Genomic DNA, 20241 nt, shown 5'->3' on the forward strand with positions numbered 1-20241 from the left:
ATCGCCAGCCTGTGTGGGAATGCAAGTATATCACCAATATTTATTCATTTGTTGCACTTGCTGCTGCTGTTTCTGAGCCCTGGTAGTCACAGGCACAAGCTGAGAAACTTGTACTGAGGGATCATGTCCCCAAAGGCTGACATAAGGCAACCCCAGGCTGGCTGAAAACAGCAGCGGCTGAAAACAGCAGCAGCTAAAAACATAAAATGGAAAAAGGAGATGCAGCAGGGAAGAAAGAGATCATGTGCTGAATTACAGAGAGCTTGTGCATCTTTTCTTATATGCTATTAAAGTATTATTTTTTCTTTATGTAATTCATTCATGGTTTTGGAGCTCTAATGGGGAGGGAGTTGATACACCCCAAAATTAACCTGAGTCCTGCACAAACTACGAGCTTGGTAGATAAGGTGTGGGCTTGAAATAACTCGCACATGACACACCAAGGGGGTGTCAGAGATAGGAAGAGATTGCAATACTCTGCTCATTGCATTTTCCTGTCAGCTCCCCTCCCTGGTCCTTGTGCTCTTTGATACCCCACGAGGAACAACTGGCTCCATAGGGTTTCCCAGGGCTTGTGACTTCCCACCCTCCCGAGGTTTCTGCCTGAATTTTGCAGGCTTCGTTCCCTACTGAGATAGTAGCATCTGCTCTACTGGATTCAAAATGTGAAATGTTGCCAGGGTGGGTTCCCTATGGATATCTGGTGTGAGGGCACATCCTGCAAAAAGTTTGGGTGTCCATTTGAAGTGTGCATTTCGTGCTGTACTTGTGTCCTTAGGGAAAACAGCAGAAGAATCTCTTGCCTCAATCTAGCTGCTGATTTTCCTGAACCTTGCGGGAATACAGCTCTTTGTGGTCTCACTCCTTCCGTTAAAGCTAGCTGAAGTTGGCCATGTTCAAGTGTGAGCACTGACAGCAGCACCGATGTCATGATCTCGTATGCCCTGTTTCCCCCAAATCATCTTTCCAGCTCTCTGGTTTATGTTGGAGCCAGCGTGAAGCTACCACCTTGCTGCAGCAACTGCAGTCAGTCAGCTCCAGCTTCATCATTCAGGGCTTGTTTTACGCCAACATTTCTTACCTCCAATCCTGCCTTTTTCAAGCTCCCTGCCATTTGAGGTGCCCCGTGCTGAAGCTGGAAAAAGCACAGGAGGAAAACGCCCACCGCCCGCCGCTGATGAGCAGCTTTCCCCGGCTCTGCGGGTTCCTCCTGGTTCACTCAAGGAGCGTGCCCGGGATGGGCGCTCAGCCATGACCTTGGCGCTCGCAGCTGCTGCTGCTCCCCAGTCTTGCTGGGAAGTGTTTAAATTAAACACCATAGGTCAAATGGTGGATGCCAAGCAGGGGAAAAAAAGGAAAAGGGATGAGTTTTTCTTCTGTGAAAAACCGGTGAGGGGGGATGTTCTTACCCCGCTTAGCTGCAGGCGGAGGGAAAGGAGATGGAGTCTCTGCATGATGAAGGTGTTTAGGACACAGCCGCACGGCCCTTCGAGAGGTAAAATGGCTGTCTCACGGTTTTTTCCTTTGGAGTCTCAAGTGAGTCAGTTTGTCCCAGGGGTTGTGAAGCTGTGCTCAGCCTGCGGAGTCCCCCATGCCACCCTTGGCATGCGGAGATGGTGGCATTTGGTGTCTGTAGGGTCAGTGTGGGCTACAGCCTGTCCCATATTGATAACAGGGCAGCTAGACAAGACCCTGCTCTGAGATAAAAACAAGTTTAATTAGCTCCTTTTTCAGTGGATCTATACCATACCCTTGTATATTGTGCATGACCTGGTTCAAAGCACTGTCAGTGAATAGTAATTCACAGCCTCTCTGGAAAGACAGTGGATAAAGATACCCACCCTTTCAGCTGGAATCTTGTCCTAAATCTCTGAAATATATAAATATGTGTTTGCAAGTAATGAAGTAATGAAACTTGTCCTATTACACTTAGTAATCATGGAGAAATTGTACTCTCTGTAACTGTTGTGTACAGATGTGAAAGCTTATCTGTACTTCTGTAATGATGAAGTGGTTCGCTCCCCCTGATGCTGGGCACTTAATTCCACAGATGTTTTTATTGTGTGTGTGTTAATTCAGTCCCAGGCTTCACTCTAAATTGAACCAAGTAATTCCCTTTGTATGGAAATCATAGAACGGGACAGAGGATAGAAAATACCAACATCCATACCCTACAGACAGGATGGATGTAAACCAGTAGTATCATTTAGCCTGGGAACCAACACCCGTTCCCTGGTGCAAATAATTAGGACAGCAGTCACCATACGATAGTTATCTGACTGCTCTAGGTGCTATGAGAAATGTAAAAAACATCAGGCACATAAAGGTAAAATTGACAATAGCACAGTGGAAAGACTGTGCTATAAACCATCATAACACCACGAGTACTGATTCACCTAAACCGCAGCTCCAAAGCAGAAGCATTAATGCACATGATGTACCCTGACTGAAAATGGAGTCACTATATTTTGCTTTTTTATTGAGGTTATTTACACTGCTGTTTCGGATTAACACAACCCAGTGAGGACCGCAAATATTTCCATGTGTGGTTTCCCCCCTCCTCCTCACATGAGTTGAGGCTGGTTTTGCTAGGTCACATGTGAGCCCATGGAATACGCTACAAATGCCTATGCCCACACGTGTGCACACATGTCCGTGCAAAAATATGCACACATTTCCCAAGAAATTGGTCAAACCTTCACCGCGAAGTGCATGCTTGAAGTTTAGAGGTAAGGAGGAACCAGGACTTGGAACAGGCAGGAGTCATTTTGCCGTTGCTCATCACGAGGCAGTCTACTTGCTGTTTTCAAGTTAGTGCTTTACTTGGAACTGACATGCAAGCCATGAAAGGAGAGGAGATAATAATACTGGATAAGCTGAGAGAGCTAAAAAAGGTATTTGAAAGGAGGAATGTCTCTCTAAATGTGGATGAGTGGCAGGAGAGCTTTTGAAAAATACTGTAAAGCAAACTATTGCACATCTAGCTGGATGTTTTAACTCTGAACTCTTCAGGCTGTCTTTATGACATTGCTGGAATCAACGTGCAGTTCTGTTTTTCGGGAGACGGAGACGCACACCAGGGAACCTGCGGACTTTCCGCAGCCAGACCTGCAGCAAGCCCCCCGTTACTCAGAGCAGAACGAGACAAGGGGCAACCCCCAAATTGCAACAGGCATTTCTGAAGGCCAAGAACCTCTCCAACCCCAATGTCCCTTTATTCCTTTGCTCTACATGGGGTCCCACGGGGAAAGTAGCCAGCACGGCGTTGGCATCCCCTCTGCTGCGCTCTCGGCAAGCTGGCTTCCCGAAGGGTGGGAAGAAGTGAATTTTGAACCTCAGTGGGTCTCTTTCTTTCCAGCTTGCCCTCCAGTTTTGTGGCCGGTGGGACGAGGACTCCAGCTGGCCTGCTGGCCACCAGCCGCGAGATGGCGATAACGTCACGATAGAAGAAGGCAGGACCCTGCTGCTGGGGACCACCACCACCAACCTCAACCTGCTGCATCTCAAAGGTCTGCAGAAGGGGGGTTCAGTGCTCTTGTTCCTCCAGGGTTGGAGTTTTTAATGGATGTGATTTCCCCTTCTCTTACATCGAAGGAGACACCTGGTCAGGCAGATTGAGTCTGCTCTCGGTAGATACAACAGGGTGGTGATGGGGGACGGGGAAAGCATTTAATTATTATGTATGCAGAAGGCATCGTTTATGCTGTTTGAGGCATAATCACAATATGAGTAGGCAGCTTTTTTTTTTTTTTTCTTTCCCCCAGCTACTGAAAGCGCTGCTATCCTGAGTGGCATTCAGTGACAACGGCAGTGCTGATAAAAATAATCAACTCTGTTTTGTTTGGCATCTTTGAGGCAAGTGTGTTGCAAAAGCCTTTACAAAATTAATGATGTTACAGAATTACAGGCCACAGCTACCGAGTGCAATAAATAATCCAAGATCCTAGAGCACGGCTGGTGGAGAGTAAATAACCAAGCACAATTACGGGGGGAAACACTGGGTTTGCAGGATTCATCTACCCTGGGGTAAACTCAGCATAAGTGTCAGGAGGTATATGTTTGTGGGTGTCAAAGTAAGAATTAAAATTACTTGTAATTCAATGCCAGAAATATTCCTCCCTGGAAATTAGGCCCTGGTTGTGAAAACTGTTGTGCACATGCTTGGTATTAAGTAAATGATTTGTTCTGGTGAAATTTCTTGCTCAAAGTTAAGCCTATGTGTAAGCATCTGCTGAAATGGAGCTCAAAAAATGGAAAGAGGAGTTTTTGTATGTTTAAAGACCTGGATCTTCTTTGCTGGTAAAAATTATTTTATATTGAAAGGATGTTAAAGGCACTAGTTTTCCACTGAGATAATGATGAAAAACATGTATTTGACAATTATATTTTAATCTAACTTTGAATGATCATTCTATAAACAAAAAACTTTGTAAGTTTCCAAAAAAGATTGAACTTACTCAGTCTAGTTTCACAGATTTTCAACTGCTACACCAGGCATCAATCCTGTTTAAAAAAAAAAAAAAATCAAGTAAGAATTTGAGATCAAAAAAAAAGTGAAATATTTGAGTACAATTTTCTTCCCTCTCTTCCCCAATGAAAACCCTAATTCTGGGTGATGCAAAAGTCTTCTTAAATGCAGTGTGATTATGATATACAGTAGAGGAGGTAGGTCAGAGCCCCAGATATCTGAGACTTTTGGCTGCAAATCTGGATGAGGATTTTGGGGCTCAGTCTCTGACTTTGTGAAGAAGCAGAGTACAATGTTGCAGCAGAAATCCTTTGAACTTTGGGCCTACTCAAAGGCACATTTGATCAATGAGTCAGCACTCATGAAGCAAACAGAGGTCTGGTTGAATTTAATGAAGTCTGGAGCAGTATTTTTATGGCTTTGGCTCATCTGACATTCAAATCATTTCTCCCCTTTATCATGTTTTCCAAGAAGCTTAGTTTATAATGCAGATTGAGTTAGGAAAACAGCACTAAAATATCCTAAATGCTATTATTTTCTGCATTGCTACATGCCAAACTTAGGGACCAAATGTTTTAGAAACAGAAACCTACACAGTAATTGTTTATCTGAGCTTCCTCTTTGCTGAAGTTTCCTTGTTGCGTCCACCCCCAGGTACACAAGTGTCGCTAGCGGTTAACCCTTGGATTTGGAGTCAAGACATGCTGAGATCTACTCTGGTCTGAGACTGGGTTGGATTCACCTTTCCTGGCCTTACCTTTCTTTACGTTGTCCAGAGCAAGGGAGTTGTTTAGGGTCCTGTATTGATAGAGAGAAACACACACTACCAAAGACTTGTAAATTGTAGGTATTATAGATACCCATCCTAAGACGAATCAGTTAGGTGATCCCCTTAGAGTAGCAACTACATGATTCCATGAACATGTCAGATAATTGATAAGCTTACCCAACTGCAATAAGTTCCTAACCTGTAGGTGGGTGTAGATATGGGCTTTAATTGAAGCATCCCTTTCCTGTTCTAGGTGCAGAGTTTTTCTTAGTTGGAGCTGGAGAATGGGATTAAATTGTAGGTCTGCTCTGTTGGGCTTTCATGACTCAGCAGTAGTCTGTCTGTGCACTCAGAAACTGAAAATATAACAGACTTTACCAATGAAAGAAACCTGTAACGCTACCGAGTCCACTCCTCTGCAAAGACACGGTATTGCCTATTTTCTGGTGGTGTACCCAGCAAACCCAACACATGTTTACAGGCCCATTTCTTGAAATTCCCCTTTTTAGGACACCATGAGGATTTTGAATACTGCCTCTGTGGTGTCTCCTTAGGACGATTGTAGAAATTGTTTAAAGAGTGTTATAACAAGGATGCCAGCTGCACATGCAGTCTTAAGCTGACCCTGCTTTGGCTGTATTAACATATAGCCAAACACATATAGTGGTTCTGGTAGTGACCAGACTGTCTGGGTAGAAGATCTGGATGACAAAGTAATAGAGAAATAGGATTAGGCAGCTGGGTCCCGCTCGCTGCCATGAGGACTCAGCAGCTTCTACCTCCCCCTCAACAAGCAGAGCATGAACACATGGTTATTGGCAGTGGAAAGTTTAATAGCCAGACTGTGAAACTGCTCAGACAATACTGATTGGGAAAGAGATACAAGATAGACAGACTGTAGATAACTGTAAATTCAGCAGATTGCAGTTATTTTTGTAATCCCAACATCATAAGTATGGAAATATTTATGATAACCCAGGACAGATGGAAATTTCCTTTGCGCAGAGCTTACACTGGCGCACCTCCTTTGTGGTCGATGGTTTGATACCTCAGACATGTGCTATTGCCTTTGTCTGAATTTGCAGTGCTCTAGTGAGGTCTGGAGACCAAAAAAGCTGTCTGGCCTTTCACAAGTACCTTGGGGATTAATTTTGGGGTGATGCTGCCAGTATACCCTGGTGGGGTTGAAGATCCCAAACTGACCAGTTGCCTTGGCAATGGCAGCCTTGAGATGACCACCCTTGCAGGCTTAAGGGAGAAGATTGCTTTGGACCCTGTTCTAGAAAAGCCCCAATATCACTTGTCACAGCTCTTCCTCTCACTTGTCACAGCTCTTCCTCTCACTTGTAGGCATCGCTGCATCTTAGCAGTCCTGCTTGAAACCAGCATGCCAGTTCCCTCTTCCATGGTCAACCTCCAGGGTGAGGTTTCGAAAACGCCCGACCCACTTTATCTGCCTCTGAAAACTGTGCACTCAGTTTCCAAAATACCACAGCTAATATGGGCTTTTTTTTTCCTCCAAACTATGTGATCCCAGAAAAAAAGAAAAAAAAAAAAGAGAGAACTGACAAGCCCTAAAGATACTCATGACATTATCAGTTATTACGTGATTTTGAACCCCTGTCCAAAGAGCAATGCTTATCCATCAATATTTTGGATCTCTTGTAAGCCATGGTCAGATCAGGCTGTGGGTAGAAAGGATCCTATGAGTAGATCAGGGGAGGAGAGAAATCCAAATATTAATTTTTCTTGAGTTTTTCCTAGGTTTTGTTGCTATTAGCAAAGAACATCAAATATTAGCCGATACACCTGCATAAATAGCTGTCAAATAACTAGTGCTTCCATCACTGCTGATAAAGATCGGGTTTGAATTCACTGAAAGAAAGAAAAATCTTTTCCCTCTGTTTTCCTGTCTACGGCACCAACCAGTCCTTAAACCTATTTTAACGTCCCTCCTCAGTCGGCATGGCTGGAAACTGCCTGTGTTGTGGTGTTTTCCATGCCATTTTGCTCAACCCATTTGGGATGTGCATTGTGATACTTTTGCAGGCAGTTTCTAGTTCATATTTTCTTTTTTTAATCAGGCAGAGACATTACAATTAAAATACCGTAAAAGCGATTCTGGCAGTATTGCAATAAGCATGTTTTTTAATTAAAGAAAGAACATGGGATGTACAAATAGTCCCAGCTAATGGGAAATTTCATCCAATGTATTTTTTAATTGAGATTTAAAAGGAAGAAAAGTCAGCCCTATTTCTCCCTGTCGCTGTGTGATATTTTCCTACGTTGTTACAGTGAGGTGTACCAAGTCTGCAATAATTACAGTCTCGGAGCCTTAAAGTCCTGGCTGTTTTCATGGAAAAAAATGAAAAGCATCAGTTCTTTAATTTGTTAGTATATTTTTTTTCAGGAATTTAATGTTACTCCGTAGAGTGTAACTCGCAGAGCTGGACACTACTGGAGGAAGTGTTTTAAGGCTCTGAATCTGTAGCAATTTGATGTTTTTTCCAGTTCTTCCCCCAGCTGTAAACCCTAGTTCATGGGTATGAGCTGCAGGTTTCTTTTTCTCCTTCTGTTCAGGATGGGCTTACAGCATGTGCATTAGACTCCCAGGGCTCTTGCTTGCCAATGAAATCGATTTTTCGCAACTTTGGCAGCTCTTGAGACTCCTGCGGGACATCGCGGGATGAGCAGATCGGTGGAAGCTGATCCTGGCCAAGGAGTTGCACACAGGTCCCGTCAAGACCAGGCTGAAACCCGAGGCAGCACCGTCCCCTTCCTCTGCTCGTTGGCGTGGAAGGAGGGAACATTCCCTTTTTGGGGAAGGAGATGCTGCCTCTAACTGTGGGATGGAAAGATCTGCTGAGTCTGCCTCCACCTGTTCTGGACACTGATCAGGCAGCTTCATACCACGAGTAGATCTGTCCTCACACACTTTTATGCGGTACAGAGCTACAGCCGTTGTGACCTGTGCAGGCTGGGGACTGAGGTCCAGGACTTCTTAAGGTTTTTAAATGCAAATAAATACCTTCAAAGGCATGAGTTTGTATCATGAGCTCAGAACTACAGAGGAAGCGTACTGCATAATGGGATTGCACTTAGGTTTCTTAAGTTTAAGGCTTAGTTTCTAAGCCTCTTACTCTGATGGCTCAGCAGACTGTGCATTACGATAGTTTTCTGTAGGAATATGCTGTTGCTAAGACCAAGGTCCAACCCACTGTGCTAGACACTAGGAGATAAACCTTATCAGTAATATCTTTAAATTCAAATGGCAGAAATCAGCTTGAAATGAGGTAACTGTGGGTGGAGGGGCACAGCAGCCAGAAACGCTCTAATGGTCACCCAGGCAGGCTCTAGATGAGCAGAAACATAATCCTGCTCCCTAAAACAGTGCTTCTGTCGTTTCCCCAGTGTACCCCTCCCTTCCTGAGTGTGAAGCACATAACATGTGTCTTAGACCTACAGACTTGAAATAATAGCTCAGGAACCTATTTTTTTGTCACAGCTCCCTGGGTGATGCTTACCCTGATGCCTTCACGAGACTCACCTGGAAGCTTCCTTCCTTAGATCCTAGGTGATGGATTGTGATATGTGCTGGAAGCCATCTAGGAATGTCCACACCTCTTTCCCACCAGGTTCTCTCTCCTCTTGCAAATGCATTAAAGGTGTTGCTAAGTATCTCAGAGGCTATCTAAGAGCTGAAGAAGTAGAAGGATTTCTCTGAAGGAGATATACCTGTGGCAGTGTCTTCTGGGCTGCTGATCTGAATTGCCTTTGCCGGGCTCCTGTGCTTTAAGGGAAGAGTCCGACTAACTTACATGGGAGCATGTGCCATCTGAACAGATGGCTGTGATCGCAGCAAGCCAGAAAACACAGGCTTGTCAGTCTTGGGAGACAGTTTCTGCCTGAGAGTACTCAAGCAGCTGCCGGTTTCTTGCCCAGGGAGAGATTAAGGCCTGCATCCAACAAAATGCTGGAATACAAGCTTGAGATTTTAGCTTATTAGTGATGTCCTGGTGGAAATACACAGGCATTTGAATTCACAGCTAGTTTGGGATCTGTACCTATGTATTATGACTGTGGAGGAACACATGCAGGGAGCTGGAGAATGAGTTTTAGACTCTTGGTTCAGGCAGTCTTTGGGATGGAGCCAGTATCATAGAATCATAGAATCATAGAATGGTTTTGCGTTGGAAGGGACCTTTAAAGGTCATCTAGTCCAACCCTTCTGACATGGGCAGGGACACCTTCCTCTAGATCAGGATGCTCAAAGCCCCATGCAGCCTGCTCTTGAACGCTTCCAGGGATGGGGCATCCACAACTTCTCTGGGCAGCCTGTTCCAGTGATGCACCACCCTCATCGTAAAGAATTTCTTCCTTATATCTAATCTAAATTTACCCTCTTTCAGTTTAAAACCATTGCCCCTTGTCCTATTTCTACAGGCCCTGCTAAAAAGTCCTTGTCCTGCTTTCTTGTAGGCCCCCTTCAGGTACTGGAAGTCTACAATAAGATCTCACCAGAGCCTTCTCTTCTCCAGGCTGAACAACCCCAAGTCTTTCACCCTGTCCTTATATGTAACAAACTTCTTTTCTCCTTTGCGTCTGCTCGGCAGTGGTCCAGCCCGCAATCAACTTTTATGGCTCATCCGAAAGTCATGTGAGCATGTCAACAGGGTGCAGGAGACAAGTCCATGAAATAATCGATTGTTCTTATTTAAGGCTCATAAAATCTGTATTTCTCTTCCCATAGACAGGAGGATCTTTGTTTTTTTTTTTTCCCTGCTTGGAGGCCCCACCAGGCACACCCTTGGAGCCAGAGAATGAGCAGTAAGTGGGCTGCCAGCACACTGCAGCCTTGTTGTGCAGGATCAGTTGTTTCAGTAAAGATATTCCAGCTCTGGCAGTTGCCTCCTGCTGTTTGCCACTCAGGGATGCTTGCCAGGAATAGAACTTCTCAGCTTAAGCCTGTCTCATGGGGGATTCTGTGGCTTTGTCATGTGAAACACCAAGGGAGAGGAACTGGTAAGAGTAAGCTGAAAACTCTTGCAATATACACGGCTGTGGCATTCCCACAACCAGAGCAGGTCTCCCCTGCACAGTGACAGGAGAGAGTAGTCCAGTTGAGGAGATGACCTTTCAATCTGCAAACCCTCTTCCACGCAGAGGAGGTTTTCTGTTAGCTGAAGGGTGCAACACAGCAGTGACATATAAGACAATTCTGTTGGTACTTTCCTAACACCGTCTCTTATTGATTATAAAAAAAAAAAAGTCTCTTGAGTCTATCCAGCACCTTCCTCGCAGTTTGTTTGCTTTAACACTTCATTCAACGCTACATAAAGAAAGAGTTAAATTTGGCCATAGTCACTTTTATCCTAGCTCCCTAATGAGCTGTTCATTAGAAAAAAAAATTCTATGTCAACAGTGAATGTAAAGTGTGGCCTCAAAAGATGATAATAAAAAAGCCCCCACGCAAAAGGTGCACATTGGAATGGCAACTTTGCTTCCTTCCGAGTTTGGGACATATCTAGGGCACTTTAAATCACAACCTAAATGAGAAATATCAACATTTCTTTTATGCATTATGTGTTAGAAGGATTTTTTAGATGTTAGAACATCTTTGTGTTAGAACACAAATGTTAGAACATCTGTGTTAGAAGGATTTTTTTTAAATGAGGTTTTCGAGAAGGGGTATAAGCCGCTATGTCTGAAAGTGTGAATCTTCGTGACAGAGGCAAGGAGAAACTTCCCACAGCAATCCTTACAATCCTCTACTCCGTTGATATTTGCTATTTTTTTCAGAAGTGCATGATGCAGCCTCTTTCCATAGTAAATGTTCTGGATAGCTGGGCTGTGGCATTGCATGAGCCAGTCCAGGACACCTGACAAAGTGAAGTGTTAATGCATTACCTGTCCAATTATTTTCCTTTTGAGTCCACCCTCCACCATTTGCCAAGGACTTTGGAGGATAAATCTCTTTTCACAAAACCAGTTCTGCCAATCTGACAGTGGCATGATGGTGCTGTATTTATTCACACAGCAGTTTACAACCCCCACTTTATTATCAGGTTTGTTTTCCTTAATATTCCCTTTTTTTTCATTGTTTGGTCTAGCTGTTTCTCCCCTCCTGTGGGACAGAGGGAGTTTCCTCCAGTTTAGTTTTTCTCTCTCTCTCTCTCTTTTTTTTTTTTTTTTTAACGTAAAGACAGAGAAAGAAAGATTTCTTTTCTGGGCAGTGAGGTGGAGGCTAATTGCTGGGTTAATTGAGAAGAATGGTGCTTCTGATGTTCTCACAAAGTATCAAATAGCCTTAACATGTTTCTCCCCCCTCTCCCTCACTCCACCTAAAGAGGCCCATTGAATTTGCACATTACTGTACAGAAGTGATTATAGGTTTAATTGTATTTATTTTGCTTGGTGGGGAGGCCATCATAACAGTAGTTGATTGATTTTTATAAAATCACCCTCAAGGTCATATGTAGGACTTTGCTTTCCTGTGCAGCCATAACAAACAATTTGAGGGTCACAGCCGAAGGCTCAGTTGAGCAATATTCTTGCTTTCTGCTTTCAGTGAAGAGGTCAAGTGCAATAACGGAAGGAAGCATAACTTTTATTTTCTTTTAAAAAAGAGGGAAGACAATCTTGTAAAGCAGCAGCTGTATATTTATTCTGACCCAATGAAAAGCACATAAATACAGAGAGCTGAGGGTTAGAGGGACAATATGCATTTTTTTTTACATAAGCATTTGTAAGTTTGACTAGAGTTTGTTTTACACTCAGACTTGGTAAACGGCTAAATGAATGCTTGCTAATGCTTTCTTTTCTTTTCTGTGATCCTAATCCTTTTTTATCTCCAACAGTTGAACTTTTCTTTTTTACACTTTCTTTTTCCTAGGGACTGAGTGCCTTTTGGCTTTGTTCTGGGAGGAGTTCAGAAGCTTTGCAAATAGCCAGGGGACAACAACATTACGATGTGACTGAGTTTAGCTGATATATCTGTTTCCTGTGATTACATGTTGGGTCTGGCTGCTGCTTCTAAGGGAAAGCCAAAGCGTCATGTACAGCAGATGCCTTCTGGTGGTCTTGATCTTGCAAAACTTTGCCAAGGGTGCTTGGGTTGCCATTGCATCTAGGGACAGAGAAACCCAATAGCCGGGCAACAACCCCCACCTTGAAGTCCAATTATTATTATCCCTTCCCATCCAAATCATCACCCAGGGAGGCAAAACCTTGCTTCTATGTAAGGTTTCCCCCAAGAAGGGTCAAACCTGCAGGCCAGACATGGCACAGCCAGTGCTTGCATGCCTGATGCTACTGAAACACGTTGGGACTATTGCTCATACTTGTGCCCAGCGCAGAGCAGTCCCCAGCATCCAAGCTTATCAGACACCCAGAAATCCACAAAAGGTATAGAAAATCTTTGAATCAACAGCGAGAAAAACCATGCAGTTAGCCTACTACTGAGGAATGACAATTTTTAAAAAGAAGAAAGGAAACAAAAAGGAGATAGAGGACCGGGTCATATGTAAGGAGGCAGACAGTGATTTTTAGGAGATATATGAGGGTGAGCTACTTTTGACATGCCAAAACCACCTTGTGTGGAAAAATGCACAAAAGACAGTGCAAAATTGGTGTTAACACCCATCCCAAAAGCATTAACTCTTGCTGATCAAGCTGCTTCTGTTTTTGCTGGAAGAGGGACTCCATGTAAAGTGCAGGCTGTCTTCTTCTCACTGCCTTCTAGTTTTCCAGAGAGGCAGGTGACCGTAGTACTGACAGCAAAGCATGGCTCTGTTTTGTGCTCCGTTCTGTCTCTGGGGGCAGGGCAGAAGGAGACAAATCCCAGACGTTTATGGGAAAGAGGCATCTTCCCATGGCTGCCTTGAGTGCATTGGAATGGCTGCAAACGGAAAAGGACTCAGGAGTCTCACGTTCCCCCATGCCTGTCACCCCACGGGGAGGGGATAGAAGGGTTTGTGCGAGGAATTTAATATTCTAATCTCTTTTGTAGGCAGCGTGAAAATTTTGGATGGACAAAATGTGGCTGAAAGTTGGGAAAACTTTTGAGGAGGCTGTTTGAGGCAAGACTATGGTTTTGAAGTCAAAAGACAGGACAACTTTGGCTACTGGCCTTACTGGTTCTGTGGTACAGCATGGCAGCAATTAGAATACCCATTAAAAATTGGGTGAAGAGAAGTGGAAACAGAAATGACTGTATTTCAGTGGGATCAGAGTATAGGAAGTCAATAAAGACCTTGGGGAAGATGTCTTTTTTTATGTTAAGAATAAAATAAATCGCAGTGATTTATAGTTCCATTTCTAGATAGCGGTGATAAAATTATTAACACTGCTGTTATAAAGTAAATGTATTAGTAAATATTTCTGTTCTCAGTATGGGAAGGAAGAGGGTGGTAAATTATATCACAAGAGGAAGATGGACTAGCAGTCTATTTATTACTGAAGAATGTTAATATAATGAAGATGTTAAATAATATATTCCAGGAATACACAGTCTTAAATCAACAGGTCCAGTTTCATTCAAGAGTTTTAAAACTGCTGGTAGAGGCATTCTGTGGCCCACAAATATTAATTTCAGAGTACATGGGAAATTACAGAGGGCTGCAGAAGTTCTGATCTTGTGTCAGGATCCAGGCAGGTAAAGGAAAAAATATTGGCTGCTTAGTCTGATATCAACCACAGGTCAAAAGAGAAAACTGTAGGAAGTTAAGTGTTACAGTTGATTGACTCTATAAATTACTAACCACAGGAGTTCATGAATAACAAAATAGACATTTTATGGAGAAAAGACAACAAACTTCAGCTCATTTTCTAAGAAAATAACACGTTTGTTTGATAAAGTTAATTCTGTAAAACGAGTGATTAGTGAGACTGAGAATCACCCGCCAATACCTCGCAGCAGCTAGCAGACATAAAATGTCCTAACTCAAAAAGTAAATTGTTAGTGGGAAACCATTTTCATGCCTAGTTGGATACCTCTGCACGTCATCGATGATCTGAAAGTAAATGGAGGACCATCACTGATCACGTTTTTTGAATGCCATTCAAACCAAACGCAGATTTACACAGCTGAGAAGAGAGTAGGGCAGGGAGCAATTAGGAATGAAAGTTGTGGTTACACAATAAGGGACTTCATCCGATAAAGCCATGATCATGAAAGGGATCAGAAGTCGGTGTGACCCAAGGATACCCACGTCATCTCCTAGGGTAATGAAGAGGCAAAAGAAGGTAGTATAGGTTTTTAGTGTGAAAAGAAAGAGGCAGGGTGTGGGGATAAGCTAGTTTTACCTCTATAGGCAGCAAGAAGAATAATAAAGGAGCAGAAAGATTAGGAGGTCTGGCTTTCCAATTTCAGAAGGAGCACTGGGTTGTGGGAGAGAATGCACTGCTTCATGAATTGGAGATGATTCCTTGCAGGGAGAGTCTTAAAAACCTTATCAGCCAGTCTGAATAAGGGCTGAGATTTGATTTTACCTGTGAGTACTTTCACAGAAAATGCTGTTTTCTACACCTCTCTGCAGTGTGATGAAGGAAGGTACAAAGAGAACCACTGTCTGAAAGCTCACCCTTGACAAGATTGGAAATAAAGCAGAAATTGTGAACAGTAAGAGAGATTAGCTGTTGGAAAAGGTGATCATAGAAAATGATAGAGTGATGTCCCCAAGTCACTTAATTGATTGTCTGCCTTTCTGGAGGGTATGCAGCAGTCAAACACAGACAACTTGACTTCCTCCAGTTTTTCAATAGCATGATGTGCACAGACCATCAGGCAATATGATCTAACGGTCCCTTCAGTCTGCAGATGAATGGCATTTCAAGTCTTATCCCAATTTCAGCACAGCACATTTTGTATTAAGAACATTTCATTTTTCTGAAAGTCTTAGTTGTGTCTCAGAATAACAGTGCAATATCTTCTGTTGTTTTGCACGAAACAAGCTGAAATTCATGCTGTTTTATTACAGAATATTTGGTATCATTTTAAAAACACTGCATAGGAAGCTTGACAGAAATACACTTGTATATAGAAAAGTATGTCTAGGGAAAGAGACAATTTACACATAAGGGAGTTGGTGTTTGTGGAGCAATCCCATGGTTCCCAGTGGTTATAAGCAAGAAAATGTGACATTTATCTCTTTCATCTATTAAGCATATTCTGTAAAAAATTATCTGGAATCTACTGAAATCTGCAAAGAAAATATTTGATGGGTAGTCCTTATTCAAATACTAGCTTTGTTATAAGACTAAGAAATTAGAACTAAGGTTAAGTTATAAAACTTTGTTATAAGACTAAGAAATCAATGGAACAATGAAAAACCCTCAATGCAAGAATAAATAAGGAGATCAGGATAAGCAGAATGTGTTCAGCAGGAGTGGATGCAACTGGGTGGGAAAGGCACACAAGTGCTATGCATCTCCCTTGTCACTGTGAGCAGCAGGATCAGATCAACAGACAAGCAATGATAAGGTAATTTTTAGTCTCATTTTTATAGCAAGACTTCTTCCCTCCTTTTTTGTCTCAATACTGAAATTAAAGCAGAGGTCTGATTTCCCTTATCCTTTGTGCTAAGGATTGGTAGCATCTTGTGGGGAAGGGAAGCCAATTTTTTTATAAGTATAGAGGTCACCATTAAAAACTGCCAACACTAGTAGAAAGCTGGTCATGGTATGAGATGACACAGTTATTAGCTGCTTCACATAAAGGGAAATGTTGGGAGGGTGATAGACCCTTTGGAAGGAGGTCTGCGGTTGCCAGGCTTTGAGGTATCCCCTACTAGCTCCTGGGAAGCGTGGCTTGACCTAGGAAGACATATCCCATGTGCAGATTGATTAAATGTTTGAGAGTCCACTCTGTCCAAATACATTAAAAATTGTAAAGATAGTGACAGTGTCCTTCATAGGAGAGAAAATATGAAGTGAGATAAAAGAGAAAACCATCCTGAGATGATAAACTGGGATTGCCAGCTCCCACAAGGCAAGAACAAAGGAGGCATTTGACAGAACTGAAGAGACCGAGTCAAAACCAAAGGATGGAAATGCCTTTTCATGCACTATGTACTTAGACCACAGAATTAATTGCTTCAAGAAGTCATTGAGACTAAATATTAGAAAGATTTGAAGGATCTGATCTATGTTATTGACAACACTTATCCAGTTATACTAATAGATGGTAAAAGGAAAACGTTGGCAGGGAGATGAAACCTGATGCTTTGAGGTGATGCTAACCTCTAATTAGGGATTAAAATGAGGCTTTCATGGGTTGGGGAGATCACCTCACATCCAGCTAACAGGGAGAAGTTTCTTACACTGTGGTTGGAAGCATCTGGTTTTGAACAGCATCTGGAAGAGTATGCAGGATTAAATCAACCGCTGATCTAAACAAGTTTCCAGTTCTTACATTCCAAAGCTGTTTTCTCCTCTCTCTGTCACAAGTAGTTTGTAATCTGCAAAGTAACATACAAATAAAGTAGTAATATCCCTTTTTAACATTTAGAGAGTGAATAGGTTAAGACTAGGATTTTCCAAACATAATTCCCTTGCACTGGAATTGGAGAGACTTAGATATCTGCTGAGGCTGAATGACCTTGCTCAAGTCTAGAAAGGCAGCCTGTGTGGAATTGAAAAATGGACTGAATTAATATGGTCTGTAAAGAGCTCATAAATACATAAGGGTACAGGGCAAGGGCGGAATTTCTTCAAGAAGCACTACGGTTTTACCCATAATCCCATCATTTTATTGCAAAACCATTTGTTGACCCATCTCTTGCAGCTCCTCTGACTGTGAGATAATGACTGGCTATTAGATCTACTGTTGCATTTCGCTCTTCTGTTGTTTTCAGGTGGCAAACTCTTGTTCACTGGTCCAGGACCTGTAGAACTGCATGCTCATTATATTCTGATATCTGATGGAGGAGAGCTCCAGGTGGGATCCCCCAAGGACCCTTTCCAACACAAAGCTCACATCTATCTCTATGGAAGCCTCCATTCTCCACCATTATTTCCGTACGGGGTCAAGTTCCTGGCAGTGAGGAATGGGACCCTTTCCATTCATGGTGAGTACTTTTTTTTCTTCTCTTTGAAAGAAAAGCACAAATGAGTAAAAGAAAACAAAACAAAGCAAAAAAGTTTTTGGAGGAAAAAACCCTCAACTTTGGTCATGAACTTGGATTTCTAATTACAGTTAAGTATTTGTTGAAATCAAGACTTTGGGCCAGAACTTCGTATCTTTGCGTTCACCATCAGACTCCTATTTCTGCAGCTCAGTGGTGTATCTCTACAAAAGCTCCCATACTGGGAGTTGAGTCATTTTGAAAATCTGGCCCCCAAGGAGAAAGATGGTATTAAGTAGTTTTGAAACCCTGGCAGTTATTTAGGTGCCTAGGAGACGTCTGAATTTGTGCATGTCTGTCCACAAATGAAAGCCTCCATCCCTTGGAAACTGGACCTCAGATCCCTGTAGTTGTCTGCTACTAGGACAGGCTATCCTTCTCCCCTCATGTCTCTCCATAACAACTGGGAAGTTTCCTCCACAAGAGAGGGTAGTCTGCAAGGTAGGTCCCATGGCGAGGCCAATGCCAAGCATGCTGCAGTTAGTAGCCTGTGCTAGCTGGAGAGGGGATGATACTTCTCAAAGCAGCAGCAAAGTGGTCCTGGACGTGTATTTTCCGTTCCTCCTCCATCTCTTTGTGATGTGCCGGCATTCCAACGCCGTCAGTCTGTCTCTGGGACCACAGCTGGCATCTCTGTTTTTCTGGTGGTCCACAGAGCCGCAGCTGCTCAGCATGGGTTGCTGTCATAAATGACAAGTCCAGGGCTATGCAGAAAAACTGTGGAAATGCCAAGTTTCAGTCCTAGATACCTGGTGCTCTGCTCTAATCACTGGACTTCTGTGTCAATCAAAGGAAACTTTGCAGGGCCTGAGCCCTATGTTCCTACCAAGTGGAAGAGACAAGGGACCTAAATGACAGAAAATGGCTATAGGTTTGCGGAAGATAGATACAGAGCTCTTTTTGGAGGGCTATGAAATACAGGTATAAAATGGCCATTTCTTGGTGCAGTAGATTGGATAAGGAACAGTCTTCAAGAAGGAAATCTTAAAGGCGCAGGAGCAGGCGGTCCCCATGTGCCGTAAGGAGAGTTGGCGGGGAAGGCGACCGGCCTGGCTGAACAGGGAGATGTTGCTGGGACTCAGGGAAAAGAGGAGAGTTTATCACCTCTGGAAGAAGGGGCAGGCAACTCACAAAGAGTACAAGGATCTCGTTAGGTCAAGCAGGGACAAAATTAGAAAGTCAAAAGTCCAGCTAGAGCTCAGTCTGGCTACAGTGGTAAAGGATAATACAAAATGCTTCTACAAATATATTAACAACAAAGAGAGGCAAGGAGAACCTCCATCCCTTACTGGATACGGCGGGGAACATTGTCTCCAAGGACGAGGACAAGGCTGAGGTACTTAATGCCTTCTTTGCCTCAGTCTTTAATAGCCAGTCCAGGTATCCACAGCGTATTCAGCCCCCTGAACTGGAAGATGGGGATGGAGAACACAGTAATCTGCCCATAATCCAGGAGGAAGCAGTTAAGGACATGCTAAACCACCTGGACATCCACAAGTCTATAGGGCCTGATGGGATCCACCCGAGAGTACCGAGAGAGCTGGCGGAGGAGCTTGCCAAGCCACTCTCCATCATTTATCAGCAGTCCTGGTTAACAGGGGAGGTCCCAGAAGACTGGAGGCTTGCCAATGTGACACCCATGTACAAGAAAGGCCGGAAAGAGGATCCTGTGAACTACAGGCCTGTCAGCCTGACCTCCGTACCAGGGAAGATCATGGAGCAGTTCGTCTTGAGAGTGCTCACGGGGCATGTGCAGGACAACCAAGGGATCAGGCCCAGCCAGCATGGGTTCATGAAAGGCAGGTCCTGCTTGACCAACCTGATCTCCTTCTATGACCAGGTGACCTGCCTAGTGGATGAGAGAAAGGCTGTGGATGTTGTCTACCTGGACTTCAGTAAAGCCTTTAACAGCATCTCCCACAGCATTTTCCTGGAGAAACTGGTGGCTCCTGGCTTGGATGGGTTTACTCTTTGCTGGGTGAGGAACTGGCTGGATGGCCGAGCCCAGAGAGTTGTGGTGAACGGCGTTAAATCCAGCTGGTGGCCGGTCACAGGTGGTGTTCCCCAGGGCTCGGTTCTGGGGCTGGTCTTGTTCAATATCTTTATAGATGATCTGGATGAGGGGATCGAGTGCTCCCTCAGTAAGTTTGCAGATGACACCAAGTTGGGTGGGAGTGCTGATCTGCTGGAGGGTAGGAGGGCTGTGCAGAGGGATCTGGACAGGCTGGATCGATGGGCAGAGGTCAACTGTATGAAGTTTAATAAGGCCAAGTGCAGGGTCCTGCACTGGGGTCACAACGACCCCATGCAACGTTCCAGGCTTGGGGAGGAGTGGCTGGAGAGCAGCCTGGCGGAAAAGGACCTGGGGGTGCTGGTTGACAGCCGGCTGAACATGAGCCGGCAGTGTGCCCAGGTGGCCAAGAAGGCCAACAGCGTCCTGGCCTGTATCAGGAATAGTGTGGCCAGCAGGAGTAGGGAAGTGATCGTGCCCCTGTACTCGGCACTGGTGAGGCTGCACCTCGAATCCTGTGTTCAGTGTTGGGCCCCTCCCTACAAGAAGGATGTTGAGGTGCTGGAGAGTGTCCAGAGAAGGGCAACGAAGCTGGGGAGGGGTCTGGAGCACAAGTCTGATGGGGAGCGGCTGAGGGAACTGGGGTTGTTTAGTCTGGAGAAGAGGAGGCTGAGGGGAGACCTTATTGCTCTCTACAACTACCTGAAATGGGGTTGTGGCAACGAGGATGTTGGTCTCTTCTCCCATGTAACTAGTGATAGGACGAGAGGAAATGGCCTCAAGTTGTGCCGGGGAGGTTTAGATTGGATTAGGAAAAATTTCTTCACTGAGAGAGTGGTCAGGCATTGGAACAGGCTGCCCAGGGAGGTGG

At 44.0% G+C, this 20241-nt stretch overlaps 1 protein-coding gene across 1 annotated transcript in view; it reads left to right on the forward strand.

Moving 5' to 3' along the window:
• PKHD1 (PKHD1 ciliary IPT domain containing fibrocystin/polyductin) overlaps positions 1-20241 on the forward strand; it is a gene marked incomplete at both ends in the record, with an annotated part of 271978 nt that overhangs the window by 83256 nt on the left and 168481 nt on the right. The window contains 2 exons of the mRNA XM_081997989.1: positions 3359-3509; positions 17090-17302. Coding sequence (XP_081854115.1) covers positions 3359-3509; positions 17090-17302 — 364 coding nt within the window. The remainder of the gene's footprint in view (positions 1-3358; positions 3510-17089; positions 17303-20241) is intronic.

This window comes from Phaethon aethereus (assembly GCF_964289735.1).
Source record: "Phaethon aethereus genome assembly, chromosome: 3".
In the NCBI taxonomy this organism is placed as follows: Eukaryota; Metazoa; Chordata; class Aves; order Phaethontiformes; family Phaethontidae; genus Phaethon; species Phaethon aethereus.